Consider the following 15,385-nt stretch of genomic DNA (forward strand, 5'->3'; position numbering starts at 1 on the left):
GTCCTAATCCCAGCCTAATCAGATTAACAGCAACTTCTGGACATTTAGTACTAGGAACTGTTTTAGGTGCTGTGGAGAGAACAGTTAAAAATGAAACAAAAATTATTGCCTTTATGAGGCTTAGTGGACAGAGTCCAAAAAAGTGACAACGTAGTGCGCCACTACGACACAAGGTAAAGCAAGCTGGGCAAGCAACACCAGTTCTTTATTCCTGCACGCCCTAATCCCCAAGTAGCTCTTCCGGGTCACTGCCGTCTTCGCCGGCTCCAGACTCCGCCCATGGCCCGTCCTTCAGGCCTTGACTCCGCCCACGCATCTGACGTAGAATTTCCAGGCCGGGCTCCCTGAAGTGCCACCCACCAGCGCAGCCGAGGCTGCTGCTATGGGGCCGAGCGGCTGTGTGGCGCGGCTGCTCGCGCCACTAATGTGGCGCAGGGCGGTTTCTTCGGTGGCGGGGTGCGCGGTTGGAGCTGAGCCCGGGCTTCGGCTGCTGGCCGTGCAGCGGCTTCCCGTAGGAGCAGCGTTCTGCCGGGCTTGCCAGACCCCAAACTTTGTCCGCGGCCTGCACAGCGAGCCTGGCCTGGAGGAGCGGGCGGAGAGGACGGTCGACGAGGGACGCCCAGAATCGGACGCGGCAGGTACGGGCGTGGAGGAGAACGAAGGCGATCTTCTCGGGGCAGTCTGGAGTCAGGTCCCAGCCAAGGTGGCTCTGGGTTCCCCTCTTTGTGCATTTCTCTTGGAGTCACAAAAATCCTGCACATCCAGAGCTGGCAGGGACTTCAAAGGTTGTTGGCGCCAACTTTCCCTTTTCACAGTGAAGAAACTGAGGGCAGGAGCTGAACTGCAAAATCCCAGCCTCCCGGATGGCCACCTCCCACCCTTGGCATCACAGTCTTACCGTCCTCACCTCCTTTCACTCTCTTCCTAGGATCCTGGAAAATGGGTTTGTGGGGACTGTTGGGGCTTGAGGATTCTGAGGAGCTAGGGTCTGGGTGCGAAGGGGTGCGTAGGAAGCACCAGTATTAGATGGGTCCAAGTTAATATCCTCTAGTTATTGCTGACGTTTTTAGAAACTTAGGAATGATAAACAGATTACATCTAAGAATGCAGAGTATGAGAGGGAGAGGCCTTAGTGGACTTAGCTACTAGGTCCTTTGGAGTCGGCTTTAGAACTTGGGCGAGCTTTAAATTTACAGCCTGTAATAATCCAAGCTGAAGATCAGAGTATCTAAATCTTTACGGGAAAAAAAATTAGATTTTCACAGGTAACAGTTGTTAACCCAGTGGCTTTATATGAAAACTTAAAGGTTCAAAATAATAATTACTTAAAAATGTAGCTCTTTCAGTGACTGATCTTAGGCCACAGTAATTCTGCTAGGCCTCGGTTTCTTCATCTCTCAATTGAAGGTTGTGGACCAGGTATTTCTAAGAGCCCTTCCAGCTCATAATTCTGTGACACGTTATGACTGAGATTCAATGTAATATGCTCCAGGATATCACCTCCTACCCAACTGTGGCACTGTTTTTCTTTGTACAGAATTTCTGTGTTTGTGGTGTATTGCTCCTTTTAAGTATTAGTGAATAGAAAGTCATTTGTCACTGATGTCTGGTTCTACTTGCATATGGTTAATGGTGAAGGATGTATAGTGGCTCTGCGTAATCTGAGCACTGACCATAAAAGTTGAGCAGTGCTATGATACTGCTGTCTAGGTTGAGCTTCCAGGAGGCCTTTTCCCTGCTGTCTGTAAAAACACTTTGGATCTAAACACCCTCATGGAGGAACAGTCAGCTGCCGGCATCTCTGGGTGCATACAGGTCTATCTGCTTGGCCGTCTTGATACAAATAACTATTTGTGCATTTCAGATCATCCTGGTCCCAAGTTTGACATCGATATGATGGTTTCACTTCTGAGGCAAGAAAATGCAAGAGACATTTGTGTGATCCAGGTTCCTCCAGAAATGAGATACACAGATTACTTTGTGATTGGTAGTGGAACTTCTACCCGACACTTACATGCCATGGCCTTCTACATTGTGAAAATGGTAGGATGCTTTCTTTTCTCTTTTGGACCATTGACTGAGTGGGATAGTGACAGTGCATCAGGCCAAGGAGCAACACTTCATCATACAAAGTTACAGAAGAAGCCCACATTTTCAGAATTTGCATGAATTCATTTTATGTTCTTTGATAGTGAAAGGTATGGGAACAGATATCCAGCCCTGTTGAGTTAGGATATTTCTAATTCTTTTCTCTTGTGACCGCAAGGAAGATTTTTTTTTTTTTTTTTTTTAGTTGAGACGGAGTTTTGCTCTTGTTGCCCAGGCTGGAGTGCAATGGCACAATCTCGGTTCATGGCAAGCTCTGCCTCCGGGGTTCAAGCGATTCTCCTGCCTCAGCCTTCCGAGTAGCTGGGATTACAGGCATGTGCCACCACGCCCAGCTAATTTTGTATTTTTAGTAGAGACGGGTTTCTCCATGTTGGCCCGGCTGGTCTCGAACTCCCAACCTCAGGGGATCCGCCTGCCTTGGCCTCCTGAAGTGCTAGGATTACTGGCATGAGCCACTGTGCGCAGCCGGAAGATAGTATTTTATTATCCGAGGCAAGCTAGAAGACACTATAACCAGAGGGAGCTCTAGAGGCAGTATCCATTGCGGTAGCCACTAGCCACATGTGCCTATTTAATTATAAATTAGAATATAAATTCAGCCAGGCGTGGTGGCTCACGCCAGTAATCCCAGCACTTTGGGAGGCTGAGGCGGGTGGATCACCAGGTCAAGAGATCAAGACCATCTTGGCCAACATGGTGAAACGCTGTCTCTACTAAAAATACAAAAATTAGATGGGTGTGGTGGCGTGTGCCTATAATCCCAGCTACTCCGGAGGCTGGGGCAGGAGAATCATGAACCCGGGAGGCGGAGGTTGCAGTGAGCCGAGATCGCACCACTTCTCTCCAGCCTGGTGACAGAGCGAGACTCTGTCTCAAAAAAAATAAATAAAATATAAATTCAGTTCTGCAGTTATATTAACTATATTTCAGATGCTCAATAGCCACGTGTGGCTAATGGCTACCATATGGGACGGCCATAAAGCATTTTCATAATTGTAAAATGTTCTATTGGACAGTGCTGGCCTGGAGTTTAATTCAAATATTTCAGCATGCCCAGTGTTCCCAAGCACTGTACGGGGTATTGGGAAGGTAAGAACAAAAAAGATCTGTAGTCCTTGCCCTTACAGGTCTAGTTGAGGAAAGAAAGGGGGATTGTTTTCCAGTTGCACTGAATATGAATCAGAATGAGGAAGAAACTACTTGGAAGCCTCCAGCCGACTCTGGTACCATTCCACAGGGCCATCATACCTTTCTTAGTCTGTTGAGAATTGGTCATAGAGGAGGCAGTTAAGACCAAAAGAGTAGCCGAGATTGTATAGAGAACGGTTGTAAAATAAAAAGGTGGGGGCTGTACACAAAACCCTGGTGCAACATGACAGAGCAGAAGAAGATGCTAAAAACGTGGTAATTGGAGAGATAGGAAGAGAACTAGGAAAGCACAAAGAAGAGATATAAAGACAGCACACCAGGGTCTCTATCAGATGTAATGGTGGGATAGAGTAAGAAGACTTAGTGACCATTGGACTTGGGGATGTAAAAAGAATGGGAGGTTATACAGAGAAGCTTGTGTGAAAGAGATAGATAGAAATAACCTTTACAAAGATTTTAGATGAGGAGAGAAATGCAAAGGCAAGAAAGTTTTGTTGTTTGTGGTAAAATATATATAACGTAAAACCTACCGTTGAATCTTTTTTATTTTTATTTTTGAAACAGAGTCTCACTCTGTCGCCCAGGCTGGAGTGGAGTCTCGCTTTGTCACCCAGGCTGGAGTGCAGTTGCTCGATCTCGGCTCACTGCAACCTCCACCTTCCGGATTCCAGTAATTCTCCAGCCTAACCCTCCTGAGTAGATGGGATTATAGGCACCCGCCACCACGCTCGGCTGATTTTTCTATTTTTAGTAGAGATGGGGTTTCACCATGTTGGTCAGGCTGGTCTCCAGCTCCTGACCTCATGATCCGCCCACCTCGGCCTCCCAAAGTGCTGGGATTACAGGCGGGAGCCACTGTGCCCCGCCCATTTAGTAATTTTAAAATGTGTTGTTCAGTAGCTTTAAGTACCTTCACATTGATGTACAATCATTACCACCATCCATCTCCAGAACTTTTTCATCTTGCAAAACCGAAACACTGAACTCATTAAACAATAACTCCCTATTTCCCCTTCCCTAGGCAGCTACCATTCTACTGCCTATCTCTATGAATTTGACTACTTTTCAGTATCTCATAAGAGTAGAATCACACATTTGTGACCGACTTATCTGACTTAGCATAATGTCTTCAAGGTTGATCCATGTAGCAACATGTGCCAGAATTTCCTTCTTTCTTAAGGCTGAATAATACTCTGTCTTATGTATATACCACATTTCGTTTATCCTTTTATCCATTGATGGACACTTAGATTGCCCCCACCTTTTGGCTATTGTGAATAATGCTGGTACAAATATGGGTATAGAAATACTGTTCATGAGGCTGGGCGCAGTGGCTCATGCCTGTAATCCCAGCATTTTGAGAGGCTAAGGTGGGTAGATTGCTTGAGCTCAGAAGTTTGAAACCAGCCTGGGCAACATGGTGAAACCCCATCTCTACAAAAAAGACAAAAAATAAAATAAAAAATTGGCCAGGCTTGGTGGTGTGTGCCTGTAGTCCCAGCTACTCGGGATGCTAAGGATCCCAGCACTTTGGGAGGCCAAGGCAGGTAGATCACCTGAGGTTAGGAGTTCAAGACCAGCCTGGTGAAATGGTGAAACCCTGTCTCTATTAAAAATATAATAATTAGCTGCGTGTGGTGGAGGGTGCCGGTAATCCCAGCTACTTGGGAGACTGAGGCAGGAGAATCGCTTGAACCTGGGAGGTGGAGGTTGCAGTGAGCCAAGATCGTGCTGCTGCTCTCCAGCCTGGGTGACAAGAGCAAAACTCAGTCTCAAAAAAAAAAAAAAAATTGTTTATGTCCTTGCTTTTAATGCTTTGGGGTATGTGCAAAGAAATGGGATTGCTGTATCATACAGTGATTCTGTTTTTAATTTTTGTTTTTTCTATTCACCAGCCTAGCACAAAGCTGAATGTTTTTAATTTTTTGAGGAGCTGCTGTATTCTTTCATAGTGGCTACACCACTTTACATTTCCTCTAGCCCTGCAGTTTCCAGTCTTCACATCCTCACCAACACTTATTTTCTGGTTTTGGTAATAGCCATCCTAATGGGCATGAAGTGATATCTCATTGTGGTTTTTATTTGTATTTCCCTAAGGATTAGTGATGTTGAGCATATTTTCTTTTGCTTATTGCCCATTTGTATATGTTCTTTGAAGAAAAGTCCTTTGCTTTGTTTGTTTTAAAGAGACAGTGTCTCACTTTGTTGCCCAGGCTTCAGGGCAGTGGTGTGGTCATAGCTCACTGCAGCCTGGAACTTACGGGCTCAAGTGATCCTCTCACCTCAGCCTCCCAGGTTGCTAGGACTAGAGGAGTAGTAGTCGTCAGATTCATAGAGACAGAAAGTAGAATGGTAGGAGTTACTCCACAATGCCCAGCTAATTTTTTTTTTTAGAGACAGGGTCTCACTATATTGCCCAGACTCTCTGCCCATTTTAAAATCAGGTTGGTTGTTGTTTTGTTGTTGAGTTGTAGGAGCTCTCTATATGTTCTGGGTATTAATCCTTTATCAAATATGTGACGTGCAGATGTTCTGCCATTCTGTGGGTTGCCTTTTTACTCTTTTTAGAGTGTCCTTTGATGCACAAAAGTGTTTAATTTTGGTGAAGTCCAATTTCTTTTTTCTTCTGTTGCCTGTGTCTTTGGTATTATATTCAGTAAATAATTGCCAAACCAGTATCATGTTTTCCCCATTTTCTTCTAAGAGTTTTATAGTTTTAGGACTCCTGGTTAGATATTTAACCCATTTCGAGTTAGTTTTTGTGGACGGTAAGGTTTTCCATGTGGACACGTTTCCTCAGCACCCTTTGTTGGAAGGACTGTCCTTTGTGCATTGAATGGTCTTGGCTCCTTTGTTGAAAATCATTTGACCATATGCACAAGGGTTTATTTCTGTTCTGTGTATTCTGTTTCATCAGTCTGCATGTCTGTCTTTTTGCTAGTTTCAGACTGTTTTGTTTACTATAGCTTTGTTCTAAGTTTTGAAATCAAGAAATACGAGACTCCAACTTTCTTTCTTTTACAAGATTGTTTTGGCTATTTGGGGTTCCTTGAGAGTCCATATAATTTTGTTTTGAGATGAAGTTTCGCTTATGTTACCCGGGCTGTGGTACAGTGGCACAATCTCGGCTCACAGATTCAAGCAATTCTGCCTCAGCCTCCCAAGTAGCTGAGGTTACAGGTGCCCGCCACCATGCCCAGCTAATTTTTTGTATTTTGAGTAGAGATGAGGGTTCACCATTTTGGCCAGGCTGGTCTTGAACTCTTTACCTTAGATGATCTACCTGCCTTGGCCTCCCGAAGTGCTGGGATTACAGGTGTTAGCCACCATGCCTGGACCCATATAAATTTTAGGTTGGATTTTTGTTTCTTCAAAAAATATTGTGATCTTGATATAGATTGCATTGAATCTGTGGACTGCATTGGGTAGTATTGGCATCTTTACAGTATTGTCTTCCCATCCATGAATATGAAGTATCTTTCCATTTACTGGCATCTTTAAGTTCTTTCAGCAGTGTTTTGTAGTCTTCAATGTACAAGTCTTTTGCTCCTGTGGTTAAGATTATTCTGCTAGGCTGGGTATGGTGGCTCATGTCTGTAATCACAGCACTTGGGGAGGCGGAAGCAGGCGGATCACCTGAGGTCAGGAGTTCGAGACCAGCCTGACCCACATGGAGAACCCTCATCTCTACTAAAAACACAAAATTAGTCGGGCGTGGTGGTACATGCCTGTAATCCCGGCTACTTGGGAGGCCGAGGCAGGAGAATCGCTTGAACTCGGGAGGCGGAGGTTACTGTGAGCTGAGATTGCGCCATTGTACTGCAGCCTGGGCAACAAGAGCAAAACTCAAAACAAGAACGTCTCAATTTAAAGGATTATTCTGTTACTGTAAATGGAATTTTAAAAACTTTATTTTCAGGTTGCTCATTGTTACTGTATAGAAATACGGATTTTTGTGTGCTGAATTTGTTTTTTTTTTTTTTTGAGATGGAGTCTCGCTCTGTCGCCCAGGCTGGAGTGCAGTGGCCGGATCTCAGCTCGCTGCAAGGTCTGCCTCCCGGGTTTACGCCATTCTCCTGCCTCAGCCTCCTGAGTAGCTGGGACTATAGGCGCTCGCCACCCCGCCCGGCTAGTTTTTTTGTGTTTTTTTTTAGTAGAGATGAGGTTTCACCATGTAAGCCAGGATGGTCTCGATCTCCCGACCTCGTGATCCGCCCGTCTCGGCCTCCCAAAGTGCTGGGATTACAGGCGTGAGCCGCCGCGCCCGGCCTGATTTTGTTTAGTAGTCCTAACTGGGCTTTTTTTTGTGGAATCTTTGGGCTTTTCTACATGTCAAGTTGTATTGTCTTCAGAGATAATTTTACTTCTTCCTTTCCAATTTGGATACCCTTTTTTTTTCTTGACGAATTGCTCCGACTAGAACTTCCAATACTGTGTTGAATAGAAGTAGGAAAAGCAGGCATACTTAGTCTTATTCCTGGTCTTACAGGAAAGCTTTCAGTCTCATCATTGAATATATTAGCTGTGTGCTTTTGTTACATGGCCTTTATTATGTTGAAGTAATTTCCTTTTATGCCTACTTTGTTGAGTGCTTTATTGTCATAGGGTATTGAATTTTGTTAAATGCTTTTTCTGCATCAGTTCAGATTATCATATAGATTTTTTCTTCATTCTATTAATGTGGTGTCATTGCATTGATCCGTTTTTATATGTTGAACCACCTTGCATTCCAGGGATAAATCCCACTTGGTCATGGTCTATAATCCTTTTAATATGCTGCTGAATTTGGGTTGCTAGTATTTTGTTGAGAATTTTTGCATCAAATGTTCATCAGGGGTATTGGTCTTATGGAATGAGTTAGGAAGTGTTCCCTGCTCTTCCATTTTTTGGGGAGAATTTGAGTATTGTATTCTGGTTTAAATATTTGGTAAAACTTGCCAGGGAAGCTGTCTGGTCTAGGACTTTTGTTGACAGATTTTTGATTACTGATCCAATCCCTATACTAGTGACGGTCTATTGAAACTTTGTATTTCCTCATGATTCAGTCGGTAGGTTGTGTTTCTAGAAATTTTGCTATTTCATCTAGGTTACCCAGTTGTTTGGTGTACAGTTGCTCATAGTACTCTTACAATCCTGTTTTTCTAAAATCAGTAGTATCACCTCTTTCATTTCAGATTTTAGTTGTCTTTTTTCTTAGTCATTCTAAGAACCAAATCCTAGTTTCATTGATTTTTGTCTTTTTCCTGCCCTAATTATCATTTCCTTTGATTTTGGGGTGATGTATATGACATGTCCTTTGTCTCTTTTAAGTTTTTTACTTAATGGCCATCTTGTTTGATATTAGTATATCTGTGTTAACAAAAGAACTGAACACATTTATAGGATGACAGGGTTCCATTAACATGTCATGAAGGCAGATGAGGTGAAATCAGTGGCACTGAGACAACCTGGCTTTATAAACAGAAGGTAGTATCTGCAGTCCCTAAAGGTGAAGGGAAGCTGGGAGGAACACAAGTGATGGATGTAGGTGGGTACCACATGCTGACTGAGCTTTTTCAGCCTCAGAGGCACCTTGGTGATTGAATCGGGTTACCCTCTCAGAAGGGCTGGGGCAGGCGAATTCAGGGGAGAGGTGAAGGTAGGTAAGATTTAGAGGGAGAAATAGTTTCCTTAAGTTGTTCATCACAGGGCAAAGTATAGCAATGAGAAATGGGTAAGATTAAAAAAACAAACAAAAACCAACAGACCTTCAGCAAGAACAGGCTTCCCCCTTCCCCTCTCCCTTTAATAAACCATGTGGCTTTTTGCAGTACAAACACCTGAAATGTAAACGTGACCCTCATGTTAAGATTGAAGGGAAGGACACTGATGACTGGATGTGCGTGGATTTTGGTAAGTTATTCTGGCATATTTTATAGGTAACTGATGGTACTACACTAATCTTGAGTTGTTTTCAGTTGCAAAAGGATTGAGATCAAATTGATCAATGTATTCCCAGGTAAGATTTTTGAAGTGTGTTTAAGGTAACAAAAGTTTTTTTAGTTAAAATCCAGGTGGTCTTATTCACATGTAGAATTTTCACCTAACCAAGCCAAAATACCCTAGATAATGCGCACCTGGAGGAAGATATATACTACATGGTGTGTATCTACTAGCCATACAGATCAGGAAGGTGGTGGACAACAGAGTAACATAGTAGAGGTGGGAGAGATTCCTTAGTAGTGGTAGAGGAAGGTTTGGGGGCTGGGGTGCATAGATGAGGATGAGGTTATTCCAGGCACAAGAAAGGACAAGAGCAGAGGACTAGAATTTTGAAAAGGTCTAACAACTTTGGGTATTAATGTGTACATAGTTTCAAAGCACCTCCCAACAAGATACTGTTTACAAAGGGGAAAACATAGCTGTATGTCAAGAACTGAGGAATCTGAGATTTTATTCTACTGGTAAGCTAATAAGTTGTCCCGCCAGTTTTCATGGATACTGGTAAAAACCAAGACTATTAGAGGGTTAGAGACAAAGGACAGTTTATTACTCACAGCAGTAGCCAGCATCCATTTTGCACTGGTTTCCTAAGTTCTGGATTCCACAGGGCATCACGGGCCAGATGACACCAGCACACACAGTTGTAAAACAGGAACTCAGATGAGGGTGTCTGGGCTTTTTTGTAACTGGCAAGAAGCAGGGCTACCTTTGCTCTGATGGTTTCTCACTTTTGTCGCTATTAACTGTTTTGGACCAGGTCATTTTGCACGTGGGGTGGGGTGTCTCTTGTGCAGTGGTAGGATGTTTAGCAGTATCCTCCTTTCCAATTGTGACAATCAAAAATGACCCTAAACATTACCAATATTACCCAATTGAGAAATGCTGCTGTAAGCAAAGCTGCCCTTTGCCCTGGAGGGAGGCAGTATCTTTCTGTTAAGAATATTCACAATACAAAACATTCATGGATAGAACAAAATGCAGTCGGTATTTTGCACAAAAGATGTGCGTAAGTGTGTTATCCATGGAGAATTGTCACCGAAGAGAAACCTGACCACCTTTAGTCTCTTTGATAAAGTTACTATCACCAGCAATGTTATATATTGATATATCCCTCCTATAAGGCACACTGAGAAAGGCATAGCATCACTTCTGTGGTATTTTTACCAGGATGGGGTCCACAGTGATGCTAATCTGGGAACCACACTTGAGAACCACTGCTCTATTCCTAGAGTTATACTAGCCAGTGTGTGTTGTAAGGTAAAAATAAAAGCAAATGAACTATTCCTTCATTGTATCTCTTGTCTGTCCCTGATAGGCAGCATGGTGATTCATTTGATGCTTCCAGAAACCAGAGAAATCTATGAATTAGAGAAATTATGGACCCTACGTTCTTATGATGACCAGTTAGCTCAGATAGCACCTGAGACGGTACCTGAAGACTTCATTCTTGGAATAGAAGATGATACTTCATTTGTGACTCCAGTGGAGTTCAAATGTGAATAAAATATTTTATGCACTGCTTTAGTCATTTCAGATTTGGATTGAGTCACTTATTGGAAAATACAGCTCCTAAAGCCTGTCTCCTTGGTTAGGCTGCTCTTAGGAAAGGCTTGTCTACTTCATGGGCACTCCTGCTAAATGACATGCAGAGACTGTAGATAAGTGGGCTAATACCTGCAACCAAAAATCAGTACACTCTACCCAAAGCTTATGACATGCTGCCTTTATCCTAGAAATATCATCAGAATTTCCTGGAGTGAGTTAGCACTGGCTCCTGTGATTTGAGTTCTCTGCTCAGATTTTTATTAATTTAGCTTAAATGTAAATCTTAACCCTGTTTAATGGAATGGCAAAAATTTTAAAAAGTAACATAAAATGTACCACCAGCCCACTGGTCCTATTTTTATACTTTTTCTTTGAGGTGATAATATTCTTCTAGGAGGACTTCTATAACCCTTCCACAATACTCCAGTAACTAACAAAAGAAAGTAAAGTGTTAGGAAAAACTCTGAAAGCTCTAGTTCTTAGTTCATATGCAAGAGTATTATCAAGGTTCACATTAAGTACCATGGCTGGACACGGTATAACAAATCTGTCTATAGAGTTTGAAAAATTCATTCAGAATGTTCACATAAAATTGAAAACCAAAAATAAAATGTACTACACAACAAGCTGCACCTAAATGATGAAAAACTTTATTCTGCGTCAAGATACCTGGAAAATGAAGCTGCATTTGGGGCACGTTATACATGAGGAATGATCCATATATGGTGAGTACAAAACTCAATTATAGAATTATTTCTTAGCTAGTACCAGATACTCCAAATTACAAATGCTTAAGTAAAAGTAAAATATGATTTGCCATACTAAAAGGCTAGAAGTGAAATATGACAGAATTTAAACCAGCAGATATAAATGCAGCACCTATGTGTATATTTTTAAAAAATCAAATATTGGGGAAAAAAAAATATTGAGAAAAGCTCTGGCCTTAAACACATCTCACCTGAAATCCAACCAGAAAGCCAGTCCATGATTTTAGCAATTTTAATTCATTGTATGAAAAAAAAAATTATGAATGCTAGGAGAATCCAGTGACAAAAAGGGCACTTTTTTGGTTAAAACTACAAAAGAAACTTGTTTTGTGAGAACATTAAGGAAAACATTTTAAATCATTTTCAAAATGTCTAATTGATATGATCTTCAGAAAAACAGTCTGTATAGAAATTCATCTTGAAATAAGAATGAGGCAGTGATTTTTTTTAAAGGGATATATATATATATCCTTTAGATCAGTGTAATATGACTGTGATCATCTTACAAACAAAACTCAAAATCAATTCAGAGAGCAGCGTGGCCTTGGAGACCACCCACACCCAACACAATTGTACACACTGGGCTTTGCTGTCAAGCTAAGGAGTGAGCAAATGAGTTCGGTATCAAAGGTCATATGTTTTCTTCAAATTATATCCCAAAAACTTTTCTTTTATTCTCTATCTTTTGACTTTTTTTTCTTCAAAGAACTGATTGCAGAGTATACAGAAATCCTGCTATACTTATGTACTACTTTAGGTGGAGTCTAATTTTTTTTCTTTTAATTTATCAGTGCTTAAAAATCTTCAAAATACTAGTGAGGCTCATGACAGTGCTGGCTGCATGGAAATGTAGCCTTTTGTTGCCTTTAAACACTGTCACACCATCTATGACTGTCCCATTGGTCTGAAGTGTACTGGCAAACTAAGCACCTGTAAGACAAGCTAAAGCTTGCTTTTCGCCAATTAGTTGAAAGTCCTGCATCTCTTCATTGATGCACTTTCTGTAGGTATTGATAGTCAAAAGCACAAAGCATTTATTATGCATTCAATCATGTAGCTAAACAAAAAACTGAAGTCTCCTGAAGCCATTTAAACCAGCCGTTCCAAAACCTCCTGCCACCACTTTGTTAGTACCATCAAACACCTTCTCAACTATAAATGAAAGAATAAATGGTAGTGCTGCTCTCCAGATATTAGGCACTGCTCCGTATCTTTGAACATTTGATTTTTTTACCTAATAACTGTGTCAAAAGCCTCAAAAAACCCTGAAATTAATTTTCCAGCTTTACTGTCACCAGCCAGAAGTAAAATTCTTAATTTGCCTGTTAGCTGATTGCTGTTAAATTTTAAATTTATTTTTTAAAAAACGGTTGGACTTCTATCATTATAAAGTATATAAAATTTTCAAAAAAAAGGAACAATTTTGCTTTTCATTGTATTATTGAATACCTGAGGTAGTTGAGTAAAAATGCACATTTAATACCCCTGCCAACACCATTCAGCACTTCCCTTAGGTTACTCATGTTAGTGTTAGGTAAAAATAAAACTGAGAACAGTTTTTCTATGCTAATGGCTTAACATTTAAGTTCCTGTGATAATTATTCTGATCCAATTGTAACAACTGGATTTAGGAGCAATCTATTTGATGAATTTAGTGAAAGCATCATTAAGCCAATTTCTGGCATTATGGGGGGATATTAAGAATAATTAGAATATCTGTTATACTGTGAGACTACAACAAAGGGAAGTGCATAGAGCTCTTCTCTTTCCCTCCCTCCCCTACCCTTTTTTTTTGTTTGTTTTAAAGCTGGGTGTCATACATTTCAGAGAGCATAAAGTATACATTCTCACAGAGACAGGAGTTCAAAAGTTGCCTGGTCCTCAGAAACAACTGGCTAGGTAAAAACTTGTGCATGTGATTCTGGATAGGGGGTCAGCGCCCGTCTGTTGGTTAAGCAATCTGTCTTTGGTTTGGCATCTGCCTCTGTGGTGGGCTGTTTCCTGAGCCTTTACTTCCGTCTTGACTGAGGTGGTCCACTTTGCAGAGCCTTCTGTTGTTGGTGCTGCTTTACCTGAGTCAGAATTTCCTGAATTTTTCTCTGGGCAACCTGGAAAAGGACAGAGCTTTGAAATTCTACTTGATCAAAAGCTACTAAAAGTTATTGTACCCCCTCATTTCAACAATTTCAAATAGAAATCCATTTGATGATTAAAGATACATACTAGTTAGTTTGCTAGTAGTCTCTGAAATCACCTGCTAAAAGGGAGATGAAAAGTCTTAATCATCAAACAATCTTAACTAATTCTATCAGGTAGGAGCACCTGTGGGAAAATTGCTTCCAATTGAGAAAGATACAAAAGCTTATCCATTTTAGAGCCCACTTGCCTGGCAAGCATAGAAGTGACCAGTTATTTTGACAACCACTTGGTCATTCTCATCAGGTGTCTGGTCACGAGGGACAACAACTTCTGCACTTGACAAATTCTGAAGTTCATTCACCTGAAAGAGATAAATATAAATCACATTAAGTGGCAGTTTTAAAAGCTTACTTCCTGAGCACTTACTGTGTGCCAGACACTGAGGTATGTATGGCTTTACAAATTTCATTTAGTCCACTAGTAATTCCATGAGGTTATTAGAATTAGCCCCATTTCAAGGTGATTAAGCCTCATCCAAAGAAATTGATTTGTCCAGTTACACAAGTGAATGGCAAAACCAGATTCAAATCCTGAGTCTGATTCCAAAGTGTATGTACTCAGTCACTTCAAAATTATAAATAGCTTTGAAACCCACTTACAAGTTATATGTATTAGAAACTAGAAACAGTTTGCTTTTTTTTCATTACAGATGTAACGAGCTGTAGATGAAATTCTTAAAATTCCTGTTAAGTGTCTGTTCAATAAAAAGCTAAAGTTTTATCAAGAGAATGTTAAATGCTCTTTATAAATATAGGACAATCCTCTCACACACAGTGATCTGAAAGAGATGCATTACTTTCACTAATAGCTGGCGCCAACACTCAGACAGGAAACAAAAGGCAATCTTCTCCAAACCTTGGTCAAGATGGTCCTGCTTTTTATAAATTAGCCAAAATTCGGGGACTTGGAACTCCTAAGTACCTTTCAACGCTTTCCCTTTCATACCACTGCACAGGTTTTGCTGAAGTACTTGCCGTTTTGCCTCCTTTTCCAATAACTCTGCCAGCAGCAAAGGATGGCACTCTGATATGAGCTTCAAGTTTCACCTCTTCCTTAGGACTAACAAAGTTTTCTTCTTTAATTTTTCCATAAATTCTTCCCTGAGCCTACAGATTAAAACACATCCTATTAGTGTCATTCATCTATGAAATGGAAAAGGTCAGTTAACTCGAAAGTGGGATATCCCAAATCCAAGTGGGATAGCCCTTTGCAGTGACACATCTACATTTCATAGATTATTGAAAATAACACAGAAGAGAGCAGTTAGGAAGTTCTAAAAGGTTGACAATAACTACTACCCATCACAGTAGAGGCAACTGAATGCTTGGTGGAAGAAGGATAAGCCATATTCTTCTGACGAAAATAGTTAAAGGCAATTAATAGCCTAATAAAAATAAATTTTTGTGGGCAAATGGCCATTTGTACTAAAATTGTGATAGGTAAAACTTCTCGTGCTGGCCATGAGAAATTAATTGCATTTTTCTTTCCTTTTTTTTGGAGATGGGGTCCTTCTGTTGTCCAGGCTGGAGTGCAGTGGCGTAATCATAGCTCACTGCAGCTTCAACCTCCTGGCCTCAAGCGATCCTCCCACCTCAGCCTCCTGAGTAGCAGCTGGAACTACAGGCATGCAACAT

General features: G+C 41.3%; 2 protein-coding genes across 3 annotated transcripts in view; one reads left to right on the forward strand and one right to left on the reverse strand.

The window, feature by feature from the left end:
- Positions 1–233: 233 nt before the first annotated feature.
- MALSU1 (mitochondrial assembly of ribosomal large subunit 1) lies at positions 234–10,773 on the forward strand. The gene is made up of 4 exons (XM_033192408.1): positions 234–638; positions 1,865–2,043; positions 9,069–9,150; positions 10,556–10,773. Exons 1-4 carry the CDS (start codon positions 383–385, stop codon positions 10,741–10,743), a joined length of 705 nt encoding a protein of 234 aa, XP_033048299.1. The 5' UTR covers positions 234–382; the 3' UTR covers positions 10,744–10,773.
- Positions 10,774–11,413: 640 nt separating this feature from the next.
- The window catches only part of IGF2BP3 (insulin like growth factor 2 mRNA binding protein 3), a 156,908-nt gene continuing 152,936 nt past the window's right edge, over positions 11,414–15,385 (reverse strand). The window contains exons 12-14 of one of the 2 annotated variants that reach the window (XM_033192407.1): positions 14,726–14,857; positions 13,939–14,052; positions 11,414–13,660 (exon numbers count right to left, since the gene is read on the reverse strand). In XM_033192407.1, the coding sequence (XP_033048298.1) occupies positions 13,562–13,660; positions 13,939–14,052; positions 14,726–14,857 (345 nt within the window). In that variant the 3' untranslated portion in view covers positions 11,414–13,561. The remainder of the gene's footprint in view (positions 13,661–13,938; positions 14,053–14,725; positions 14,858–15,385) is intronic. The other variant, XM_033192406.1, reaches the window with a different exon arrangement.

Source organism: Trachypithecus francoisi, unplaced genomic scaffold (genome assembly GCF_009764315.1).
Source record: "Trachypithecus francoisi isolate TF-2019V2 unplaced genomic scaffold, Tfra_2.0 Lachesis_group4, whole genome shotgun sequence".
NCBI lineage: Eukaryota > Metazoa > Chordata > Mammalia > Primates > Cercopithecidae > Trachypithecus > Trachypithecus francoisi.

Excerpts from the sequence above, each read along its gene's own strand:
- MALSU1 (XM_033192408.1), top strand. The coding sequence starts at position 383 with ATGGGGCCGAGCGGCTGTGTGGCGCGGCTGCTCGCGCCACTAATGTGG. Across the intron at positions 639-1,864 it reads CCCAGAATCGGACGCGGCAG|ATCATCCTGGTCCCAAGTTT; the intron begins GTACGGGCGTGG and ends TGTGCATTTCAG. Across the intron at positions 2,044-9,068 it reads CCTTCTACATTGTGAAAATG|TACAAACACCTGAAATGTAA; the intron begins GTAGGATGCTTT and ends GGCTTTTTGCAG.